Raw genomic sequence first — 25,758 nt, 5'->3', positions numbered from 1 at the left:
TCTCTTCTCCTCTGTGGGCCTCAGTTTCCCTATCATAGGGGTCATCTCACGTGCAAATGAAACAAAGGATGTGACAGCACTCTGAAAGCACAGAGCAAGGGGCCCTTTCCTTTCGTAGGAGTGGACACAGGGGCGGGAGGGCAAGGTGGCACTGCACCCTCTGCCGGGGCGTCAGGGAGGCAGGCCTGGGGGCTCTGTGCAAAGGAGGTCCTCTGAGAATATGCTGCCAGACCCAAAACAGCTTTTGCCTATGACCTCAGAGAGGAGGTTCTATTTGACTCTGGGCCCCGTTTCCAGAGGGCCCTGCAATCCCTTCCTCTGCTCCCCCCACCCCCAGGCAGTCCAGCCCCTCTGGCTTGGCTGGAGCTATCCTGAAATCAGGATGGAAATCAGGAAGAAATCAGGATAATCTGAGCCCATGAGAAAATGCCCAGTCCAAAGCCAACCTGAACTAGGGATGGGTCCCTCCCTGTGCTGTCCGATTTTAAAAAACCATGACAGGGGGCCGGCCCCGTGGCTTAGCGGTTAAGTGCACGCGCTCCGCTGCCGGCGGCCCGGGTTCGGATCCCGGGCGTGCACCGACGCACCGCTTCTCCGGCCATGCTGAGGCCGCGTCCCACATACAGCAACTAGAAGGACGTGCAGCTATGACAGACAACTATCTACTGGGGCTTTGGGGGAAAAATAAATAAATAAAAATTAAAAAAATAAACAAACCACGACAGGAAATAGCTACCATCTATTGGCACCACCCGTGTGCCAGGCACTATTAAGCTCTTTACAGACGCTATTTAATTTCATCCTCACCACAACCACACGGAGTAGGTGTTATTATCCCCACTTTATGGAGGAGGAAACTGAGGTTTTTGAGGAGTGATTCATATGCTTAAAGTCTCACAGCTGGTAAGTAATAAGGCTGGAATTTGAACTCAGATGGGCTGGGCCCAAGGCTGAGTTTCCAAAGTTGTGAAGTAAGTACAGTTTGTTGTTGCGTCTGCTTCAGAGGCTACGTGGCCCCATGTTCCTTTCAGACCCCGCTGTCAGGACGGGGTCTGAAACGGCTGCCGACAGAAAAGATTTGTGTGTTTTCTCTCCTTGGTGGACCTGCATTTCACTTGGGGTAAAGCCTCCAGCAGAGGAACAAAACTGAAATGGTGAAATTTCAGGCGGTAGTCTGGTTGGGAATGAGCCCCAGGCCGCACCCCTCCCTGGAGTCTTGCCATCATGCTGCCTCCGGCCTTGGCAGAAGTGCAGGTTGTTCTGGTTCTGCCTAGCCTGCTATGAGCCGTCCTTTTCTAGGCTCCTTTTCCCACCTTTGGGGAATCACAGAGGAGGCAGAGACCTCACTGTCTGTCAAACTAGATTACAAAACTGACCCCAAAAATGGGGTGGAGAGAGGTGGGTTCCTGGAGAACTTCATGTCCAGTGTATTGGGAGCTGGGGCCCTGGATCTCCAGGAAGTCTCCCGGCATTGACTCGCCACCCTCTGACTGTCCTGTTCCGCCCTGCAGAGCTCAGTGCACACATTTGCACACGATACACCCCTGGAACTCCTCTGGCTGGAGTCCTCATCAGGTCTTTTTGCTCCAGCGGGAGCTCACCCCTGGCAGGGCCCAGCATCCCTCTTCCTCTTGTTCTCTTGAGGGCGCCCACCTGAGGCTGCTGCAGAGTGTGCAGCCTGGTTGGGCATGGGAGTGACGGCTGCGGATGTGAGGTTGGGGCGGGGATGTGAGGAAGCCCCAGGCCCGCCCCATTCTCCGCTCAGGGTTCCCACTGCACGGTCAGGGCCAGGCCTCTGAAAAGAGAGTCCAGCTCCACAGGCTGCTCCACGTCTGAGGCCCGAGGGGCTAGGCTCTTGGCCTCAGTGTCGGACACTGGATCCTCATCCTTGGGACACACGAGGGACTCCAGCAGGCCCCATGGACTTGGACCCTGGTCCGTGGGGGAACATGGGAGGGAAGGAGTGTGCAAAGGGAGGGGCATGGGGTGGCCCTCGATCTGGACAGAGGATAGGAGGGGCAGCTGGCCCCTTAGGTACCCTGCTGTCCCTGGTTCCCCTCTGTGTAGCACATCAGGGTCAGGTGTGCTGTCCATGTGGAAGGATTTTGCTTCTTGGGGGTCCTCCATAGCCAAGGAGGTCACCTCTTCCAGAGAAAGGCCACCTGGGATACAGCTTCCAGCTGGTGCCTCTTTCTGGAGCTGACCTATAGACCTGAGGTGTTTGGGACTAGCGAGTGTCACTGGTGGAGAGTCTTTGCCAGAGCCTTCCATGCATATCCCATAGGAAGGAGGCCAGCTGTCCCGAGCGGCCTGAGGGTTGTAGGAGGGAGGCTGGACCTCAGAGGTGGCCTGTGAAGTGTAGAATGGGGGTTTAGCTTCGGGGCTCACTTGAGGTGCATAGGCTGGGACCTCAGGGGCAGTCTGTGGGGCATAGGACAGTGTGGGGAGTGTCTGGTGAGGTGGCACTCCGGAGGGCTGGAGGATGATGTCCTGCTGCCCGAGGTAGGTGACCTCGGACAGTCTGTGCCGTCGTGGGTCTCCTGGGGGCTCCCTGGGCCCAGAGACCTTGACTTGGGAGTACTGGACAGGCTGGGCCGGACCGCCGGGGCCGCTGAGGTCAAAGGCGGGGATCAGGATGTGCTCCTCGATGAAGCGCAGAGGCTGGAATGTCAGGACGCGCTGGACGTTCTGCACGGGGACAACAACAGTCCACCCGTTAGGGCACGTCCTAAGCTCCCTGGGGGGCCGCGGGCGGGTGAGGTCCTCCATGGGGAGGCAGGGGGAAGGGCAGACCACCTGGGGGCTTTTTCAAGATGCATGTGTCGCACATGCCTTTCACTTCCTGGAGGCTCCTCTACGTGCTGGGCCCTCAGTTGAGAGCCACTCCTGAAGTCCGGGTTATCTCGGGGAGAGAGATCTAGGCTGTGGGTCTCTAGGAGGTAGATAGGCCAGGAAGTAGCTGGCTCAGGCTTGGGGAGGGTCGAGGTGGTGGCCCACACTGCTCCTTGCTCATGGGTACCTAAGGGCCTGATGTAGGGGGCGAGGTGGGAAAGGGGTGGGGGGGTCAGGGGAGGCCGGAGAGTTTTACAGGAAATGGCTTATGTGGGCTTTGACATTGAGTGAGACGCCCCGGGAGGGGTGAGAGCCTGCCCCTGGAGCCCCAGACAGCTCAGCTTGGGCCCCTGCAGCGGGTCCTACTGCTTTAGCAGAGACACAGCGCTGGCGGCCTGACTGGGGCTGCCCGTGTGACTTGTGTGGTTGGCAGAGGGCTCCGCATTTAAAAAATCAGCGGTCAGTGTTTGCAAATTGGGAGATTTCACATTACAATCTGAAATTCTGACTTCTCTTGAAAAAATGTGAAGATCTGGCAACCTGGGCCTGCCTTCCTAGGTGGCAGTACTTGGCGGCCCATTTGGACAGGGTGTGAGCTCCGGGGCGCCCCTCGGTGCCCACCACTCTTGGTCCCACGTGACCTGCCCGGCCCTGGCTGCTTTCAAGCGCGTGGGTTTTCTATTCTGTGTCCACTCTTTCTGATCACCCACCCCCTTCAGTCCACCCCAAGACCTGCTGGGCCACGTCTTTGTCGACTTTAGGTTGGAGGGGAGACACGAGGCCTAGTTTTCTGCTTTGTGTGCTGATCCCTGCCCTTCAGGGAGAGCCAGGGGTCCTTGGGCCCATGCCCTCCCCTGGACCCCTCCCTCCTGCCCCAGGTGCGACTGCTCACCAGGGAGTTGGGAGGTAAAGGCGGCTTGGTGACGTATCTGTAGCTCAGGTAGCAGAGCCCGGCGACGAGGAAGCCCGTGGAGAACAGGAAGGCCCCTGAGAAGGCGTAGGTCCACATCCGATCTGGTGAGTGAAGAGGACAGAGCAGGTAGGCTGAGGCTGGATCTGACCTGGACCCCAGCCCAGCGTGGATGCTGCAGACTTGGGGCTTTTCCTCTCCTGCCCTCTTGGGCCAGGCTCGAGAAGGCTTCTCTTACCCCTAATATTTGCAGGGCAGGCCAGAGTACAGATGGAGGGCCACGTACCATACATCTAAACATTCAGAATTTGTAAATCATGTTTTTACACTATTATAGAAAATATGCTCCCACCTTGATGAATATAGTTTTCATAACACCCTGGAAGGCCAGGTTTGAATTTTGAATTCTTGGGCTCCTCAGTGTTCTGTGCTGAGATGTGGAGGTGCAGGGAGAGCCTGCCACAGGCTCCTAGCCCACCCCGGCTCCATCCCACACTACCAGGGGCCAGGGGCACAGGGATATGGACTCCCAGCCCACACAGCCAAGCTCGTCCAGGCCCCCCCGCAAATAGCTGCCTGTTGGCCACTGTTTGGGCCCAGGGCCTGCACATTGAAAGGGTGTCTGCCCTCTGGAAGAAGGACCCAAGGATATGTCTGCCTAAACCAGACACAGGCTCGGGCCATTCGAACAGGGAATTTCGGGGTCTCAGGTATTCAGAGTGTGGTCTGGAAGGGAGACCACAGGCTCCAAGGGGACCTGCCTACCTGCACTTAAGGACTCATCATCTTGTGGGGAGGGCCATGGCCAGAGCAGGGCCAGAGCTAGGCCTTCTAAAGTGGGCCCCTCTTTCCTGGGTCTGAGGATGGTCCTGCCTCCCTGCAGCGGGTGTAGGGCAGAGGTGGAAGGAGGGGAGAAGTGACAATGGGAGGTGCCCATCCTTTCTACCTCCCTACCCAAGTAATGGGCTGGGTGTCAGGGAAGACCCTGCTCAGGAGGGAGCCTGGGGAGGCACCGCCCTTTCTAAAATGGGAGAAGAGGGACAACCAAGGGCTTTAGTGCTGAGCCTGCTCCCCATGGTCCTGCATCTTTGGGATGGATGCAGCCCGATCTCGGCATGACACACGTGGAATTTGGAGTTAGTTGGAGTTTTTGTTAAAACTGGCAACTTGTATTATGCAGGGGCCTTGACTCTCCAAGTCACCCGCCGTCCGTTCCTGGCCCCGTGTGGCTTCAGTTTGGGAAGTTGATCACCAGCTACCAATGACCTTGGCAATTGCTGTGAACCCTGGGAATCACCGGAGCCTCTGCCTGTAGCCCACTCCTCGCTCCTCCCCCAGCCCTTGTGGCTCAGGCCTCTCTGGGTCAGCTTCCCGCTTCAGTGGTTCCCTGTTCCCTGGCCTGGCACTGCTCCAGGGAGAAGATACGACCTGAATGTGCCTACATGACATGCCTAATGTTACTGGAAAACTGCTGCTCCTTGTACCAGGACAGAATAGGGACTTGGAACATTCCTATATGCCATTTCACCCTTGGGGAGGCGGGATGGAATAATAAAAATAATACTGGCCTGGGAGTAAGGAGTGTGGGGTTTTAGAGGTCTGGCTCAGCCACTGATATGCTGAGCAACCTTCTCTCTGCTGCACCACCCTCTCTGGTCTACTATTTATTAATGACAGTAGCCAGCAATTATTGAACTCTTTCTTATTACATGCCATGCACTGTGCAGGGTGCTCTATCTATGTTATCTCACCAAACACAGAGGGCCAGGGATGTTTCCTTCTTACAGATAATGAAGCTGAGTCTCAGAGAGGTTAAGTGACTTGACCAAGGTCACACAGCTACTCAGTGGAGAAGGCAGGATTGACATGTGTCACTCCAAAGCTCATCCTCACAGCCACTACACAATGATGCCTCAGTTTCCTCATCTGTAAAATTAGGATATGGGGTGAGATGACTCTTAGAGCCCAGGAATATGGGATGATGCTCTGTGGTGCTCCAAGACGTCCTGAGAGGTAGATAAAGTGGGGATTCTGGGCTCTGGGGATAAGACAGACCTCAGGATACGGGGTCTAGGGCAGGACATATCACTCTGAAATGGAAGTAAGAGGAGGAAGTGTGCAGTAGAGGGAACTAGCTGTAAACAAAATTGCAAAGTGGTGGTTAGAGCCCAGGTTTCAGGATCAGATGAACCTAACTAGGTTCACTGACCAGCTGTGTAATCACGGGCAAGTTGCTTAATCTCTCTGAGCCAGAGTTCCTCCTCTGTGGGAGGAGAAAGTGAGGATGATGGTATCCAACTTGCAGGATTGTTATAAAGATTACATGGGATAATATATGTATAGCATTTAACATAGTGCTTGGCAATAGAGTAGGTACTTAATAAATGGTAGGAATTGTTATTAAAATACTTTCTTTTTAAGGATAAAGTGCCTTCTATATGTTGGCAAGAAATAGCCACCAAGAAGTGTGATTTGTATAAGAGCAGATAAAGTTCTAGAAAAAGATAGTATCATAGTGTGAGCTAGGTCTTGTAAGGAGAAGCCAACCGAAAGATAAGGATGGAGTTGTCTGCATGTTGTCCAAAAGCAGATGGGGCAGGGGTGGGGCAGGGGCCGGCCAGGAATGGGCGAGATTTGTCTGGTACAGACCCGGGGAGAGGATCACAAGTCATATATAGGCTCCCAGCTTAGTGCCTGTAAAGTTGATTTCCTTCCTCTGCTTCTCCTCTTGCCAAGGTCTATTCTGGTCTCCCCAGCGGCCCGTTCCCCAGGAAGGGCATGCCCTGTGCAAGTGGCCAGTGCCGCCTGTTCCACCAGGCCCATCTTCCCCTGAAAATTAACGCTCTGGGACTCGGGGGGAGGAATCAGTGTCCTGTGAGCTCTTGGGGAAGCGGATGAGTTGAGCTTCTGAACAAAGGTGAGGACCAGAAGCTACGATGGTGATTCTACCCAGCTGCTGTTACACCCCAGGGCCCAGCCTCGAGCAGCCGCCTCACCTCTGTTCATGAGAATTGAAATCTCCTACTGACATCGTTCATCTGAACTTGATCACTAAGGTGGAGACTGTCGTTCCAGATCCATCCAATCCACTGCTATCGCTTTCGTCGTCTAAACTTGCAGCTCTGAGCATTACAACATTTCTATCTCTAAGAAAATAACACTAATAAAAATATCACGATGCCCATGACGAGTCGAGTTTCAATGTGCTAGAGGAAGGGAGCATGGGGCACCATCTCACTGAGCGATGACTCAAAACTATTGCTGCGGTAGCGCAGTGGTGAGAACGTGGTCTCCAGAATTAGGCCTGTTTCTCTCCCTTGCCACCTGTGTGATCTTGGGCAAGTTACTCAACCACTCTGAACCTCAGTTTCCCCAGTAAAACGAAAGTGGTTAATAATACCTGCCTCACAGATTGCTCATGAGGATTGAGCTTAGAAGTCCCGGTCCGTGGTTGTACTGCAAAAATGCTAGTTATCATCACTGTTATTGTTACTTGACTTTGGAAGATATCGAGGGATCTTTTTATCTTCTCTGCTCCCCCTTCTGCAGATTGTTTTCCAGTATATCTCACTTGGGTTAATATTAAGGTAAATTTGCCTTGCCAGGATACACACAAAGCTTGCCAGGGAGAGGAAATCCACATATAGGGTGGAAGGTGGAGATTAAACACGCGCCGTGATAACCCATCAGCTACCTCATTCATGGATAAACAAAGACTGGCTTACACTGATAACCCTTCCACAGGTTTTTAGAGCTGCCAAGCCTCACCTTGGTTACAGAGGGGCAAGTGCGGAGTCAAGACTCGAATTCAGGAGTCCCACCTGCCTTTGGCTTCAGCTGGACTTACCTGGCAGCGTCTTCACTCGGCACACGTAGGGGGCGCTCTCTTTGGACCAGGTTGGAACAAAAATCACGATGGTCCCAAGGAACTCCGTGTCAGGGGTCAGGCCGATGAACTCGTATTCTTTCTGCTTCCCTCCAAGGTGCTGAATTTGACAGAGAAGCCAGAGTGACTCCTCTTACACGCCAAGCTCCATATGGAGCCCAAGCAAGCCGGCTCACACCTCTGCCTGGGTTACTGCAGTCAGTAAAATGGTACCACCAGCTCGCCAAACCAGAAACTGGTGGGTCAGTTTGCAATGCTCCGTTCCCATTCCCCTACCTTCTGTTTATCCCCAAATCCAGTCAGTCGCCAAGCTCCATGTACTTTCTTGGCACATAGTAAGCACTGTATAAATACTAGCTGCTGTTGTTATCACCACCATCTGCACCCCCCCACACTGCCACCCCCACCACCATTGCCACCCCACCACTGCTACCACCACCATCATCACCACCACCACCACCACAACCACAACCACCACCACCACCACCACCACCACCACCACCACCACCATCAACATCACCACCACCACCACCACCACCACCACCACCATCACCACCACCACCACCACCACCATCACCACCACCACCATCACCACCATCAACGCCACCACCACCACCACCACCACCACCACCACCACCACCATCACCACCACCACCACCACCACCATCACCACCACCATCACCACCACGACCACCACCACCACCACCACCACCACCACCATCATCACCACCACCACCACCACCACCACCACCACCATCACCACCACCAGCATCACCACCACCACCACCACCACCACCATCACCATTACAACCCTCACCATCACCACCACCACCACCACCACCACCACCACCATCACCATCACCATCACCACCACCACCACCACCACCACCACCATCACCACCACCAGCACCATCACCACCCCACCACCGCTACCACCACCATCACCACCACCACCACCATCATCACCACCATCGCTATCACCATCACCACCGTCACCGCCACCACCACCACCACCACCACCACCACCATCATCACCACCATCACCACCACCACCACCACCTCACCGTCCCTCCTTCTTCTATTTCTCCTCCTTCTCTTCCTCATTCTCCTTTATTAAACATCAAAAACCCTTTGAATATCCATCCCTCTCTTGCCTTCTTCATTGCTTCTGCCTTAACTGGGCCTCAACATCTTCAGCCTGGACTTTTGCAGTAGCCTCCTAACTGGTCACCTGTCTCTGGTTTTGCCCCCGTCCACTTCCATATTCATCCTGGTGCCACAGTGATCTTTCTAAAGGATTAGTACACTTACAATGCTCCTCTATTCAAAATCCTTTGAGGGCCCGGCCCATATTATAGGATAAAACCCTGGTCCCTGCCTCCCTGTCCGCTCATCTCTCTCTACAGTGTCCTGGCCCTTCGGGCTCTGGCGATGCTGAATGCCTGTCGCTCCTGCAAACACCTTGCTTGTGGAAACAAGCCCTTGCTCCTTTGCATCTGCAGATCCTTCTGCTGGAGCTGCTTTGCAGTTCTCGCCCTCCTGTATGTCTCTAACGTCTTTCACCTTGAACTCGCCCCTGGGCTGTCTCATTCCATCATTCCGGTTCTCCTCCTACCTCTCTGATGGCTCTTTCACTGGTTTCAGCCCCTCAGTGTTGTTCTGCAAGATTCGCTCTTCATCCACGTGTTCTGCTCTGTCCACATACTCTCTCACTTAGTGATCTTATCTGGACCCATGGCTCCCGTGATCACCAATGTGTGGATAACTCCTAAACTTGTCTCAGTAAGAGTTACAGAGTTCCTAAGGTGCACTGCCAGCTCCCTCCTGGATAGCACTCTGTGGGCATCTCTAACTCAACATGTCCAAACATGCTGATCTCCTCTGTCTGGGTCCTGCCCCATCCCAACCCCAACCCTGCACCTGGATTTGATTCCCTAATTCTGTTAATAGCGTCCTTCTTGTTCAAAAATCCAAGGCCCAAACTTTAAAGCCATTTTTGACAAATCCCCTCTCATATTCTTCGTATCTAATTGCCCTGAAATGACCCATAAACCTTCCTTTAAAGGGCAGGAGCTGTGCTGTGGGGAGTTCAAAAGCTAAGAATTTTCGTCTTTGGTTCTTTGCATTTCAGCTCTGTCTTTCTTTTTCCAGGCACATGGAGGCCAAGGTTTACGATTATTTGTTGGTTTTTTTTTTTGAGAGGGATGAAGGTGGGTGAAGAAGTACACAAATGGATTTTACAACGTATTGATTTGTGGAACTCATATGGTTGAAATTGCACGCATTAAATACCACATGATACCACTCCAGTAGAGCTCCCAATGCCCTAAGATTCTCCCTTCCCGCATTTTTTTACTGCCTCCATCCTGGTTCAGGCTCTTATTATTTCCAGCCTATACCATTGCAATAGCCCCCTGACTTCCCACCCTGATCTCTCTTTCATTTCCACGTTCAATCTCTCTTCATTCTGCTCACAGTAATTTATAATTTCTATTGGACCAACCCTGCCTAAAATAACAACTACAAACTCTGGCCAGAATAAAAACTTCCTATAGGCACTGGAGAGTAAGGAAAATTAGGCAGATATTGGAGAAAGGAGGAAAGGAATGACACTGGATGAATGTCCCATTTTTTTTTTAAGTCTTTTAGCCTGAAGGCAGGCCCCTCATCTATACCATATAAGGTGGCTAAAATCTAGATAGAAACTCTGTAATCATACTGGCTTGAATAAGCAGAAGACAGTTCAGGGTGATCACAGCAGCTGGAAAGTGAGGGGAGAAACCACAGATTGGAGAGGTCCATAAATGGATGTAAAAAGATAAACGATGCAAACTAGGAGTATAAGAAGGCGGGAGTTGCTATATTCATAGCAGATAAAACAGACTTCACTACAAAGAGCATTACTAGAGATAAAAAGGGACATTTCATAATTATAAAAGGGTCAATTTATCAGGAGGCCGTAACGATCATAAATGTGTATGTGTCTGAGAATAGAGTTTCAATTATGCAGAAAATTAAAGGGGCACATAGACAAATCCACTATCTTAGCTGGAGTTTTTAATACCCTGAGCAATTAAAAGAACAACACACCTCCCCCAAAGCAGGAAAGAAATAGAAGATCTGAACAACACCATTAGTCCCCCTTATCTAATTGATATTTATAGAGCTCTCCACCGAACACCTGCAAGATACACGTTCTTGTCAAGTGCACATGGAACATTCACCAAGACAGGCCATATGCTGGGCCATAAACCAAGTCTCCGTAAATTTAAAAGGACTGAAATCACACAGAGTGTGTTCTCTGACCATGAACTGAATGAAATCAGAAATCAATAACAATAAATTATTCAGTGAAACCCCAAATATTTACCAAAAAATAGTTGTGATAAGGACTTTCCCAATTTAATAATTTCTAATTGCCCCCCTGGCTACTGAAATAAATAAAAATTCCTCCATCCGTCACCCCAGACCTTGACAGCATGGCCCCAGGCCGTTTTCTCGCGTTTATCTCCCATGGTTCCTCTCCATCAGTGGTTCTCAAACTTCAGGGCAGGTAAGAAGCACTAAAATTCAGATCCCAGGGGTGCAACTGTAGAATCTGATTAAGTGGACTGGAAGGGGCCCAAGAACCTGCATTTTAGACAAAGGCTGCAGGAGATCCCGATGGTGTTGGTTTGGAACCATGTTTTGAGAAATGGTTCTACGTGGCCCTATGCTCCAGCCAAACTGACAGTTTTGTGCTTTCCAACAATGTCCTAAGTTTTCCTGCTTTTCTCTTTGATCATGGTGGGGCAGTGCAAACCAGTGGGGGAAAAAGGTGGGATTTGAACAGACCTGGATTTGAATCCTCATTATGCTGTTTGCTGAGCAATCTCGAGCAAGTGACTTAACCTCTCTGATCCCCTGTTTTTTCATCTGGAAAATGGAGTACCTACCTCATGGTGAAAATTAAATGACATAATATGCATATCTTATCTAGCATAACTCAGAAATTGGTACTGGCACCAGACAGTTTTCTGGAAGTTTTTCCAGATCTCTCTGAGTTGACATCTCCTTTCTGTCCTCCCCCTGCTCGGCCCCACACCATACCCTTATTTTCCTCTACCTACGGCTGTTTGAATTCTTGTTTTAATTCCCTCCCCACCCACTAGGTTATAAACTCCTTGAGTGCAGGAGTAGTCGTTAGATGGAATTATACATTCGTGGCACATGCCAGGGGGTAAATACCACATATTTTGTGAATACAAAAAGAAATAACTTGTATATCATTTGACAGTTTATGCCCTTGCCTTCCATCTTTCATTATTACGATCTTAAGACACTGCCTGGGGCCGGCCCCATGGCTTAGCAGTTAAGTGCACGTGCTCCGCTACTGGCGGCCCGGTTTGGATCCCGGGCGCGCAGCGATGCACTGCTTCTCTGGCCATGCTGAGGCCGCTTCCCACGTACAGCAACTAGAAGGATGTGCAACTATGACATACAACTGTCTACTGGGGCTTTGGGGAAAAAAAGGAGGAGGATTTGCAATAAATGTTAGCTCAGAGCTGGTCTTCCTCAGCAAAAAGAGGAGGATTAGCATGGATGTTAGCTCAGGGCTGATCTTCCTCACCAAAAAAAAAAAAAAAAGACACTGCCTGTATCCAGTTCCCAATGATAGTGGAGAACCAGCGAAAAGAACTGCAGTGGTAGAAACAGATTGCAGCATTTCCCGAAGAACACCCTTTAGGGTGTTAATAGAAGTTGTTCCCCAGGATATTAGAAGGCATTAGGCAAAAAATAAAGTAAAAAAAATAAATACTATGCAAAATAAAAGGAATTTTTCTGGTCAAATAAATTTCAGAGAAGTTGTATCAAACAAATTGAAACCAGAGTCTTGGTTTTGCAGGACTTCTCAGAGACTTTAGCATGCCGTGTGGATGTGAATTGACAAGAGGGAGGTTGTGGACATGTTTGGGAAATGCTGATTTATATAACACATCTCCTTTCTACTTAAAGCAATGCCGATCCAATTGAGAGGGAAATGGTTTTCCCAGGCAGGGAAGGAGCAGGGCGGCACGTGTATTTACCATTTGGTAGGTGTGGTTGACATGGAGCTCCAAGCGGTAGAACAGATCTTGGAAGATGTCCTCCAGGGTCAGCCGGTGGCCATCCCCTGCGTGGATGGGCGTGGAGGTAGGATGGATAATCATCTGGATGGATCTTACCTTGGGGATACAGGTCACATCAGGTGGTTTGATGGTAGCTGGGAAAAGGGAGAGAGAAAAGAGAAGAGAAAATGTCAGAATCAGCCGGTGATGTCTGAGGCTGCCCTGGACGATGAGAACTGACTGCCTCCCCTCTCCTCTCCCCGGACCCCAGCTCTGCTTCTGAAAGCATCAGCTACACAAACAGGTGGGAAGGGGAAAGTTCTGCAAGCAACTGGTGTTTGGGTTTAAGGCTGGCAAAGAGATGACCAAGGGTAGGTGGGCAGAGCCAGGGAAAGGGGCACTGGCCCCCACATTGAACATGCTCTTGCCCCAGCCCCCCACATCCCCACCTTGAGTCTGCCCGGAGCACCCTTCCCCTAGTCTATTGGCAATGACGGCTTTGGGGACTGATGGTTCAACTACATATCCTAAACAGTGTTTGGGGCACCTATTATTATTGATTCAGCCTCAAAGGCCAGTCCTAGGACTTCAATCTCTCTCAAGATGGAATTTTGCAAATAACTAAATGACCCTTACAGGTTAACAGGCCCCTTTGGGAATTTGATGAATGCTATGGATCTGCCCTCCCCCAAAATGTGCATGTATAAAAATCTTGCACCCAATTTCGGGGATTCATGAACCCCATTTCCCCTGAAGTTAATTTATAAAAATCCCTCAAGGGTCCACTGACCTCCAAGATGAAAAACATCTGAGCTAGAAGAATGTTCACTTTAGTGTTTTTTATAAAATTGAAAAACTGAGTTAAATGCTCTCAAAAAGGGAATTAGGGAGGTAAATTAGAATGCCTCCATAGAAGGGATGATTTTGCAGCCATGAAATATCATGTTGTGGAAAAATATTTAATGACGTGGGCAAACATTCATGGTACCATTATATGTAAAACAAACAACCAACCAGATTACAAAAGAGTAGATACAGTTGCTAGTAACTGCAGTTATGTTTAAATGTTCAGGTTATCTTTGGCTACTTTTATTTTTCTGTGTGTATTTCTGTATTTTCCAAATTTTCTACAATAAACACATATAACGAATAAGCTAAGAAGAAAGTAATTTAATTTCGTTTTTCGTTTTCTCAAAAAAACCATGTGGCTGTGAAGTCAATCGGTGAAGATCACCACCTGCTTAACTTGGGTGGGGAGTTTGTCAACCCATATTCATCCATTCATCAATTACGTATTGAGCATCTCCTATGCGCCAGGCGCTGTGCTAAGGGCTGCAAACACAGTGGGTTCTGCGCCCACACACGCCCTCACGGAGCTCACTTTTCAGAGTGGGAGGCAGACGATACTCATGTATGCAAACACAATAACCGCAGATTGTGATAAGAGCTGTGAAGACAATGACGTGTTCATTGTGACAGAGAATAACAGGTGGTGACCTAGTGAAATCAGTTTGTCAGGGCAGGGAGAGGGGACGCTCACTTAGCAGGCGATGCTGAAGATGAGACCAAGACTAGGGATGGGAAGAGTCAAGGCGGCGCTGGGGGTACTGATTTAGGAGGCCTTGGTTGTATTTGAGAGGCAAGATGAAGGTGATCTGAACTAGGGAGGTTGGGAAGGAGATGGAGAAAGATGAACAACCTCACTGGGGGCGCTCTGTAGTCAGGATGCCTTCCCTAAAAGCCATGTCCCTAACTGCCCCTCTAGTCCCCCCAGAGTCGCTTCTGGGCCATCCTCCTCCCCTCCCCTGCAATAAGAGGGGCTTCTACTCACTGTGTTGCAGCGAGCTGAACCGGTCGGTCATCTTGGTGGCTGACCGGCCCCCTGCGCTGATGGCAGTTACCCTGGCATAATAGAGCTCTGTGAGGTTGCCAGTCTCCAGGGTCAGGTTGCAGGATTTCCGGGCGATCTGCTGGCAGCCCTCCTTCGCCAGCCACTCTGTCTCTCCGTACCTGTCAGTAAGGAAGGGGCCGGAGCACCCCTTTAATGAGCAAGTCTGGCACTGGGCCTGTGGTTTATTAACAACGATAATGAGAGCTAATATTGACTTAGCACGTTCTGTGTCCCAGGCCCTTTGTGTGGGTGATCTGTTAGTCCTCATCATGGTCCCGTGAGCTTCAGACATTATCCTCCCTCCTTTTCAAATAAGGAAGCTGAGGCTTAGATGTAAAATTGGCCCAGGGGTTTGAAGCATGTCTGCGGGGAACCAGGATTTGACCCCAGCCAGTCTGAGTCCACATTCTGGGCTCATCTCACCATAACCCTTTGAGGTGAGCACTGTTATCCCCATTTTACAGATGAGGGAACTGAGGCTCAGAGAGGGAAAGTGACTAGACACAGGACGAAGTGGCAGGACCAGGAATGGAACGCATGTTTGCAGACTCCTGAGCCCTTGCCAACCCTCCTTTCCTGCAAGGGAAGGGAGACGAGCAGGAATGGGGGCATGGGCTGGAGGGGGTGGGCACAACTTTTTGTTGACCTAGTCTCACCAATAATGATAAGGCAGTTATTGGTAGCTTATTATTTGCCAGGCGCACGTGCTAACGACTATCTTATTTAATCTATTTAACAACCCTATGATGAAGGTACTATTGCTATTTTTACATTACGGATGGGGAAACTGAGGCCTGGTGAGGTTACCCAACTGCCCAAAGTTATATAGGCGAGAGCTGGCATTCAAGCCTGGGCAGCCTGACTCCAGAGCCTGCCCTTTTAACCATGATTTTCTCCTCCCTTTGCAAAAGAAACATAAAGGAGCAAAGCCATAGTTGGCAGTGGGGGGCTGTGTAACAGCAGTGGGATGGGGAGCGTGGGGACACATGGGGGCGGATTTTCTTGGAAGGGTTGGTTTCAGAGCAGAGTTGAAAGATGTCATGTTGGGAGGGAAGCCTACGTCTTATACTCGACACTGTAGACTGTGTCTGGGGCGCTCTCCAGCCCGCTGTCCCACGTCAGGATGTTTTCAAAGTTGCTGGACTGGAATTTGACGTGCTGAAGAAGATCCGAGGTGTCCTCAGCAACGTGAGCTGCAGGAAGGGGAGCACCGTGAGCAGGTGGGCTCGAGGACCCCATCCCTCAGCTTCCTAACGAACTGTCCCGTGAGAGGCAGTGAGAACTAGCACCCACTCACCAGAGACTGTGCTAACTCACCATCACTGATCCTCGCTTCTTATTTTTCTTTTCATTGAGCTATAATTCATATTCCATACATTCACTGTTTTAAAGCATACAATTCAGTGGTTTCTTAGTATATTCACAAAATTGTGCTACCACTACCACTATCTAATTCCAGAACGTTTTCATCACCCCAAAAAGAAACCCTGTGTCCATGGCAGTCACTTTCTATTCCTCCTCTCCCCAGCCCTAGGCAACCACCTCTCTGCTTTCTGTCTCCATGGATTTGCCTATTTGGGGTTTTCATATAAAAACAGTTATACAATATGTGGACTTTTGTGTCTGGCTTCTTTCACTTAGCGTAATGTTTTCAAGGTTCATCCATATTGTAGCATGAATCAGTACTTATTTCCTTTCTAAGGCTGAATAATATTCCATTGTGTGGGTACACCACATTTTGTTTAGCCGTTCATCAGTTGATGGACGTTTGGGTTGTTTCCACTTTTTGGCTATGGTGAATAATGCTGCTGTCAACATTTGTATACAAGTTTTTAAGCGGACGTATGTTTTCAGCTCTCTCGGGTGTATAGCTAGGAGTGGACTATCTGGGTCATATGCAAATTTTATGTTGAACTTTTTGAAGAATTGCCAAACTGTTTTCAAAAGTGGCTGCACCATCTTACATTCCCACCAGCAATGTTTGAGCAGTTCAATGAGCCCACCTCCTTGCCAACACTTGTTATTGTCTCTCATCCACTTCTTAACACCATCTGAAGTTGGTGTTTTAGAGGTAGTCTCACGGTATTTTAGAGATCGTCAACTCAGTGACTTGCCCAGAGTCAACAACTTCAAACGAGGGTGGAGAAGATGTTTGTGAATTCCTGCCTTTCTGCTGGGGGAACCAGTCCCTGCCCACCCACCACATGCCTTCTTAGGAAGGCAAAGGAACCTTCTGCAGCCACACGGACATCGTAGTGGGGCCAGATGCTGACTGAGGCCATGTATGGGTAGGGTGACCTTGCTGTTTAAGCAGTTAGAACTTCAATTTCTTCATCTCCAAAATGGGAATAATTTTACCTATGTAAATACAAACAATAATGACACCACCAGCAGCTGACACTTATGAAACGCACTTCAAGTGCACAGGGGCACAGGGTTCTTACTTCATTAAATCCTCACGATGACCTGATGAGGCAGCTACTGTCATTATTCCCATTTTGTGGATGAGAAAAACCAAGGCTCAGAGAGGGTTATTTGCCCAGGGTCACAGTTACCGTGTGACAGAGCCTGCAATATCTGTCACAGTGCTGGACTGGTTGTGGGGTGGATACAATGGGCAACGTCTATGAGAGTGTTTAGCATGTAGTAGGTCCTTATATATATGTGTTGAGTCTGAGGGGAGGGGACCTGGGAAAGCAAGAGATTCACTGCATAGGGAGGGGTCTGTCCTGTTTACCCTTTCTTGTGTGGAGGGAGCATCAGTGGCCTGAGCCCCTGGTAATAGGGTGACTTGGGGAGAGTGGGAGGAGAGGGGAGGTGAGAAGCTGGCCTTGAAAGAATCACGGCCATCTTTTCCAGCTTAGGCCTTTGCCCAGTCTACTGCTGATTATGTCAAGGAAAGAGCAGCAAAGGCCAGAGCTTCAAGAAGGTCAAGGGCAGGAGAGAGAGAGGGTGGGGTTTGCGAGAAGGCCAGGGCCTGTCTGGGGGTGGCTTAGCCTCTCCTCATGGTAGGTTAGGGTCTGCAGTGGGAAGGTTGCTGGTTGGGTCAGTATCCTGGGTGGGCCATGTGGGTTGGGGCGAGGCTGAGGCTAGGATATGCTCGGGAGGGAAAGGTTGGGTAGAGGTTGGCATCACTTTTCAGGAGGGAACTGAAACTGGCTTCCTGAAGCGGGGTGGGTGGACCTTGACTGGCCCTCCTCTTTTTGGAGGCGTTGGGGGCTAACAATGTCTCTCCTCTCCTCCCACCCTACTCGATCCTTCTCCTCCTCAAAACCATCCTTCCTTAGCCTGCGTCATTTCTGCACTCCCCAGGTAGAAGTCTACGTTGTGAAATCCTGGAGAGACCTGTGTTGTCTAGAGACTGACAGACTGGTAGACTTTATAAAAGGAAGTTTTCCTATTTGCCTGAAAAAACAACTCTATGTCAACCAGTTGAGAAGCTAAGGAAAAACAAACAAAAACAATTCAACATGCTCTGGAATCAGCCTAAGAATGTTGGGAGGGGGAAGCTGGGTCCCCTGAGTGACCTTACTGACTCTTAACAATCTCTCAAGGGCTGTTTCCCATGGGTTCCCCATCTTACAGGGCCAGGAGCTTCCAAGACTCCCACCCAGAATGAGTGGGGTCTAAAGGAACATGTCTTGGGGTCTCTCGGGGATGCATCAAGTCTCCTTAGCTTCTCACGGGCCCAGTGTGTAGGGATTTGTGTCACGCCAGAGGGGCCCGGGCAGCAGCTGGAAACACTGGATCCAGTCAGCACAGGCTGGGGCCAGGGGACTGGGACGCTCCGGCCCTTCGTGGTCCTCATCCTGCTCTTGAGCTAGAAGGGGCCTTGTAGAGGCCATCCCTCCCCCTCTTCAGTTAGGACTATGCTTTCACTTCTCGAGAAAATTCCCTGAATTTTATTAAATTTCTCAGTGAGCAGAGACACAATCTAGGATCTCACTCATCTGTCTGAAATTTCTCCGTAATGATGAATCCAAAAAATCCACTTTATTGGATTTGAAAACTACGCCCTTTCGTCTTGCTTTCAAAAGGGCCCTGGGGTTTTAGGACCTATTAATGCAGCAGACCTGGCCGCTGTGTGAGAAAATGCTCTTTCAGATCTAGCAAGAGGGGCTGGAAGAGGCCCCCACGGGAGTGTGGAGGGAGTCAATGACCAGACTGAAGCTTTGTCCATCCAGTCCCTCCCCCGCCTCCCCTTGTCAGGTCAGTGCCAGCCAGAAGCAGAGAAATGGATGGCACAACTTCTACTAGAACGATTTGAGGATCAAAGGATGCCCGTCTCTCTGAAGCCAATTCTTTATCTACTGGGGTGGGGGATCCGGAGCCCCCAGTTCAGACAGTCGGCTGCCTCCTTGAGTCTTGAGGTCAGTTGAGTCTCTGGAAGAACCCAGGGTCTGAGGGTCCCTCTCATCCTCCCCAGTAACCTGAGCCGGCTTCCACTTCTCCAAGGAAACTCGGCACCCAGTTCAGCCCTAGCAGAGAAGAAACTGAAACTGCCTGTCCTGAGGCTGGGTGGGGTGCGGGGAGACAAGCCTGATCGTTGGCCCCTGGGGTGGGAAAGAGTCTGACCACAGGGTGATGGGCACTCACCGACCAGGGATCCCACAGCCAGGATAGTCAGTAGCATCCTCATTGGGGCTGGGCACAGAGCCCTCTCTTGGCCTCCACTCTGGGCTGAGCACAGAGGGAGGGCTGGGAAGCTTTGCCGCCTTGGCAGCTGGCTCCACCCGGGCATGGGCACGTGGGCGGGGAAAGGAGGGGAGGGTGGGACCTCAGCAGTGGAGAGCGGGGTACAAAGGTGCCTGGCCCGTGTGCTTTGAAATTCCAGGTCCTGGGCGGGATCCGAGGGAGTTCCCTACCTATTTGCAGAAAACAGCCACCGTGACATGTTGGCTTGTTTATCTGGTCTGATGGCTGATTCATCCCAAGACTCTTTAGTGGTTTATCAGGGAGCTGAGAGGCAGAAAAGGCAAAAATAATCCATAATATACAGCCTTATCAGAGAGCAATTTGGCACTGCGTATCAAAAGCCTGCAACACATGCCTATCTTTTGCCTCAGTAATTCCATTCTCACGGATTTACCCTGAGGAAAATAACTGGACAGGGGAGCAGAAAATATGTTCCAGAATGTTCCTTGTGGGAAAGGAAAAGCTATGACTCTCTGGCTTTCTTCTGGCAGGAAGAGATATAGGATGCTGCTGCCTCTCCTTGTGCCCCATATCAAAGCGGGTCCCCCAGCCTGGATGATGGGCTTTGGGACAGCTTTCCTCCTAGTGAGGCTGCTGAGGCTGAGAAGCCCAGGAACTCTCACCTTGAGCCTTTGGGGTCTAGGACCTGCAAAAGCTTAGGAAAAAAACAGATCCCAAGCTTTAGTGACTCTACTGTGCTGTGGGTGGGGGCGGGGGGTGGGCTACAAAATTCATGAATGGGCCTTTGGTTTGGGACAATGAAGATTCAAACTGCTCACCCAAGCTGTCATTCTGCCCTATAGAGCTGCATCCTTAGGGATTAATGTGAAATCCACTGGGATGGGTGTTTAGGAGATTATTTCTCCTTCTCACTGGGCCTCAGAGAAGGTTGAAGGACCTGAACTCTGGCTAGGGTGGACACAAGCAAAGATCTCTGCCCTGGGGAGACTTTCACTGGCCCCAGTCACACAACAGCAGGCTGAGGCCGATAGCAGGATTGCTGCCTAAGGGAGCCTATAGGATTTGGCTTTCAGATGTAGTAGGCCATGATATCCAGGGAACTGTATTTAAGTTTTTCTTTTCTGTGTTGTAATTGTTTTCCATCAGCCCTGAGTCTTTGGTAAAGTTTGTTTGACAAAACAGCCAGATTTGAGCTGTGCTTTGAGGGATTCAGGTATGGCTTATGCCAGTCATTTCCTGTATTTGCAGGAAACTACATTTCCCATACTCCTTTGTCAACTGCTTCCTGATAGGTTCAGCCAATGGGAGGCACTGGAGGAAGACTGGAGAGCTGGAGGAGAGAAGTCAGGGTATTTCTTCCCCTCTTTCTCTGCTTTGAGTGGCATCCCCAGCAATGGCTGTGTCACCTCTGGGGCTCCAGTTCCTGCCAGCCCAGCAGCTACCACTGTCTTTCCATCAGGTGGCCAGCTCCTGGGCTCTGGTAACAACATCCCCCCACTCCGCCATTTTTCCCTTTAGCTCAAAGGATGAAGCAGCTTCCTGCTGTGGTGAATCTCTGGGCTCCTTCCCAGCCCTGGGTTGGATTCTCAGCTCTTCCATCATCTGGGTAACCAACTCGCTCGTATTCAAGTCCCTTGGTTTGAAAGACTCAAGGGGTCTCTGTGCCCCTGAATGGACCATGATGGATAGAGGGCCTTTGATGATTTAGGGATAAGGTTGTGTGGGGAGATCACGGTCAGAGAAACAGGTTACAAAATGCCGAGAAGCGAGCTGCAGGGAGAGGAGCAATCTGGAGCAATCTCAGCTGGCTGGCCGAGAGGACAAGCTGCAACCCTCTTAGATCTGTGGAACGTGAGCTTTCTTTGGCCACTCTGAGAACACCCGGAGGAGAGGACTTGATGGAAGAACTAGACTCCCGATAGTCATGAGGGACTATGGTTATGGAGCAATTAATGGGAAGGAAGACACCTGGATTATTGTTAAAGAACTTGGGAACATCCAGACTTCATTTCTTTTTTTTTAATATAATTTTATTTATTTATTTTTCCCCCAAAGCCCCAGTAGATAGTTTTACGTCATAGTTGCACATCCTTCTAGTTGCTGTATGTGGGACACGGCCTCAGCATGGCCGGAGAAGCGGTGCGTCGGTGCGCGCCCGGGATCCGAACCCAGGCCGCCAGCAGCGGAGCGCGCGCACTTAACCGCTAAGCCACGGGCCGGCCCCAGACTTCATTTCTAATAGTTAAAAAAAAAAAAAAAAAAGGAGTAAAAATTTCATGTCCAACAACAGGAATTTGGTTAAATGAATAAGGATCTGTCCACCCAATGCAAGATGAATGTAGCCTTCAGAATAACGCTGGAGAAAAGTGTTTTGTGGCCTGGTAAAGATTCAATATATTTCGTCAAATGAAAAGAAGTGTGGCATAAACTGTGTATAGTACAAGCCTGGTTAAAACACATTCATACACACGCAGAGGAAAAAGTCTCGAAGGATGTAACTATAACGTGAAAATGTTAATGGAGTTATGTCTGGGTGGCAGTAGAATTACAGGTGGTTTTTATTTTCCTTGCATTGCTCGTCTGCATTTTCTATAGTTTTTATAGGAAACATATTATTTTGTATTAAGGAAAAGCAAGGTTACTGAACAAAACAAATAGGCATTAAAGAAGTGTCTTTGTCTGGGCTGTACCCCCCTCCTAGAATGCTGTTTGCTCTCCTTGAGCCAAACTCCATCTTCTTCAAAGCCGGCTGGGATGATTTCTCCTCCTGCAAGATGCTCCGGACAACTCCAGCCCATCAGTCTCACTTTAAAAATCCTTCTAGAGCTCCTGTCTGCTGCGCACTGGGCCTTGTCCAATGTTATTCTTCAGCTGTGCTCCTGTTTAAGACTGGAAAGGAGCGACTCAGGTCAGGACGAGGTGAGACGCTAGCACTATCTTCATATATCAGAATTTGCTGTTGCGTGCGGAAGGGTCTAGTCCCTTTTTGTGTAACTACCTCTAAAAAGGAAAGACTTTTGATTTAAGGAAATAGTTCTCGCTACAATGGTGTGGCTGACTTTAGGATGGGCTGCTCCTGGTTACTAGGGGGATTTGGTGAGTGGCTGTGACCACTGGTAGATGTTCCCTAGATAATCTCACTCTCTGATCTCTAAAATTCAGTGGTTCTTATCTCCCGAGTGAGGGAGAAAACGTTCAGTGCAAAGAGCAGCCTTTGTATTTCTCTGTATCCTCCATGTGGCTGAATATAGAGCAATTATCCAACACTGACTTACAGAATTGACCGTCAGAGCAGCAGATTCACCCTGCTGATTCTCTCTGGCTCAGACTGCCAGGAAAACGCACTTATTTTCTCTCTGATAAATTTCTCCGACGCACCTTGCCTCTGAGCCTTTGTCCAAGCTGCGCCACAAGCCCAGAACATGCTTTCCACTCTCTTTTCCTGTCTAATCCCTGTTTATTCTTCAGACCTCTTCTCAAATTCATTTCCTCCAGGAAGGCTTCTCTATGTGAGCCACCCATGGGGTTGGGTTAGGAGCCCCAGCTCTGTGCTCCTGTGGTCCCCTGAAGCTCCCGCATCCTAGTGCGTATCGCACCGTGTGATTTGTTTCCCCCATGCTGATTAAGGGGACAAAGGGCGTAATTCGGTTTCCTTGATATCTCAGTGTCCAGCATGAGCTGGCATAGAGCAAGTACTTGGTAATGTTTGCTGACTGAATAAGTGTGCTGGGGGGCGCTGGCCAGGGCTTCCACACTGGCTGTGGAACATCCGTAAGCACATCCTAAAATGACAAATACTCAGGAATGTGAGCTGCTCCTGTCTCTTCTCTCAACACCTAGGGGTGCCAGAACCTGTTCTGCAGCAGCGTGAGCGTCAAAAGGCAGTGGGGTGCACTTTGTGGGGGAAAGGCTGCGCTGTCTCCGCGTTTGGTGACGAAGCAGTGAGAGAGCCTGACGGGGGCCCCTGATCATTCATGGGTGGGAGGAACAAGGAACAAAGCTTTGGCAACCCACCCCACGGCCTCTTCTTAGAGAAAAGCGTGAGAATAAGACTCACTTTGGAGTCCATCTGGCTCCAAGCCTGGGCTGTGTCAATCGGGGACATTGACTCAGATGTCCCATGTAGGGAGCCTGGTACTGGTCCCAGCCCTGCGCCTGACTCCAGTGACCTTGAATAGTCTTGTCCCCTCTCTGGGCCTCAGTTTCTCTCTCTGTAAAGGAGGCTTGGTCTAGAAGCCCTCTAAAGGCCCTGGGAGCTTGAATGGCCTTTGCTTCTATGTCACTTTGGGGTTGGAAAGCTCCTCTGACAGCCCATAATTCCCTTCATGGCTATTGTCGGCGACACAAGCACAAATTCAGCTGGGCATTTATTGACTCTGCTTACGATTTCAGCTCTCTCTCAGGGCAAGAACCATGCTTCTTCTTAAAAATATTAAGATGATTCTGCGTGTCATGCCAGGATTGAGGGAACAGTTTCTTATGGCCCCTGGGAGCCAAGAAGTGAACAATATATGGGCTTTGGGCAGACAGACCCGGGTTCGAATCCTAGCCCTGCCACTTGCCAGCAGTGTGCAGGATGCTTCCTCTCTCACCCTCAGCTTCCTCATCTACAAGAGGGAAATATTAGTCTCTACTCCTCAGTGTTGCCGGGTGGATTAAACTAGGTGATGTCTCTGGCAGTTTCTGAGGAGGGCACCTCCTGCACTGGGTCTCCTCTGTTACAAAATGAGGAACCAAGGACCAAATGAGGTTCCTTAAAAATCTTTGCAAAAACCCAGACTCCTGGGTGTGTAGGCGTGGGGATGCAGGAGGGGGCAATGAGGACAGTGGTAAGTGTCCCCTTAGAAGTTTGAATTGGTGATAGTTTCTGAGGCCAAATTCCAGGGATGGGGGAAGTAAGGGCATTGCATCCTACAGTTTAGGTGTAGAGGCCAGATTAGAGTTACTTAGAGGAGGGGCATTCCGTGAAAGGGCCTGGAGCTCAGGGATGGGAGTTGGGGGTGGGGGGATCCTGAGCCCCCCTTGGAATCTGGCTTCCGTGATTGTCCATTTAGTCCCCAGAGAAGCCGAGGCATAGAGTGGGGTGGGGTGTGCCATGTAAGAACTCACCCTGGAGGCATCAACACCTGGAGAGGGGCCTCTCACCTCCTGCTGATGGTTTTTCCCACCAGGACGGTGTCCTCTGAGGCTATCTCGGGATAGCCTCCTCTGAGGTTCCTATCTCCGGATCCCCACCTTCTCCTCCCAACTCACTTAGAGAGGCAGTAAGGGGAAAAAAGACTCTTGATAATTTATATAAGCCGTCACACCTCTGTATCATCTTGTATCATCACATGCCGAGGGGTGGGGCTCCCTGGGCTGGAATGGGTCCTGGTGCCAACCAGTATCTCTTGAGTAATTGACTCAGGGAACTGACTCAATTATTTAGACAGAGATATACCATCTGGTCTGGTTTTTTTTTTGACCCCCCAAACTCTCATCACTTTAGTCCTATTTTGTGCAAACAGGAATGAGCTCAAGGAAACTGTAAGCAAGCACCACTGACCAAAAGCTAAATCATAAGGAAAATAATAATAAGTTACAATTAGGGGATTAAAGCACTGTTTTGTCTCACATTTCTGCCGCTTCCCTTGTCATTTCACTCACTAAGCAGCACTGATCTCCCCTCGGAGCAGATGCTGGGTTGAGGGAGGACGGTCATCCATATGTGACAGGAATTTGGGATCTGGGATGGTATCTACTGCAAGATCTCCAGCCACCCTATATGTGTCAGCCACAGCCAGTCCCTCACTGACTCTGATTCATACATCAATTCACTCATCCATCCATTCATTCATTTATTCAATACCAAGCTTCTACCCTTTGCCAGGTGCTGGTGCCAGGAGGAAAACAGTCCCTTCCCTGAAGGAGTTCTCAGGATATAGCGTGCATTACCCCAACTCTCCCTCTCCCAGCCCAGCTGCCCTGAGCACTGTTCTTGTAAGAACCTGTGCAATCCAGCAGCCCTGCTATCCCACCACTGTCCAGAAGGTGGCAGCAAACAGGCCAAGAGAAGCTCAAAAGGTGACCAGGCATGGAGGGCAGACTGGGAGGTGGTTGGTGATTACCTGAAGAGGAAGTTCTGCCGTTTTTTGGAAAGGACCTACTGCACATCCATTCAAGGGGATAGATGCCCCAACCTGACCACAAGCTGTGATGTGCACTCAATGTGAATTGACAAGGATATTTGGTTCCAAGTAATAGAAGGCCCTGGGAGATGGCTTAAAACCAGCATGCAGGAAAGCCGAGGACAGGGCTGCAGCTGCGCCTCCGGAATGGACCAGAAACAGGGTTTATCGTTTCTCATCTTGGCAGCTTGTGTGGCGGCCCCATTCTTGTCTGTCCGCACACTGGGCTTTCCCATTCCTCAAAGTGGCTAACAGGGCCGTAGCAGGTTGGAACTTACCTGTTCCAGGCCTAGCCAGCCTGGAAGGAAGGAAGACTTCAGAATTCCAGG

At 50.2% G+C, this 25,758-nt stretch overlaps 1 protein-coding gene across 1 annotated transcript; it reads right to left on the bottom strand.

Moving 5' to 3' along the window:
- Positions 1-1,358: 1,358 nt before the first annotated feature.
- IL22RA1 (interleukin 22 receptor subunit alpha 1) lies at positions 1,359-19,245 on the bottom strand. Its single transcript, XM_087445806.1, has 7 exons — positions 19,203-19,245; positions 15,667-15,799; positions 14,547-14,725; positions 12,695-12,870; positions 7,590-7,728; positions 3,725-3,846; positions 1,359-2,688 (listed from the first exon to the last, which is right to left on the bottom strand). Exons 1-7 carry the CDS (start codon positions 19,243-19,245, stop codon positions 1,762-1,764), a joined length of 1,719 nt encoding a protein of 572 aa, XP_087301932.1. The 3' UTR covers positions 1,359-1,761.
- Between the last annotated feature and the right edge of the window lie 6,513 nt (positions 19,246-25,758).

This window comes from Ceratotherium simum, chromosome 22 (assembly GCF_057802395.1).
Source record: "Ceratotherium simum simum isolate JZ-2026a chromosome 22, ASM5780239v1, whole genome shotgun sequence".
Classification (NCBI taxonomy): domain Eukaryota; kingdom Metazoa; phylum Chordata; class Mammalia; order Perissodactyla; family Rhinocerotidae; genus Ceratotherium; species Ceratotherium simum.
This window is presented reverse-complemented; position numbering and strand designations above follow the sequence as displayed.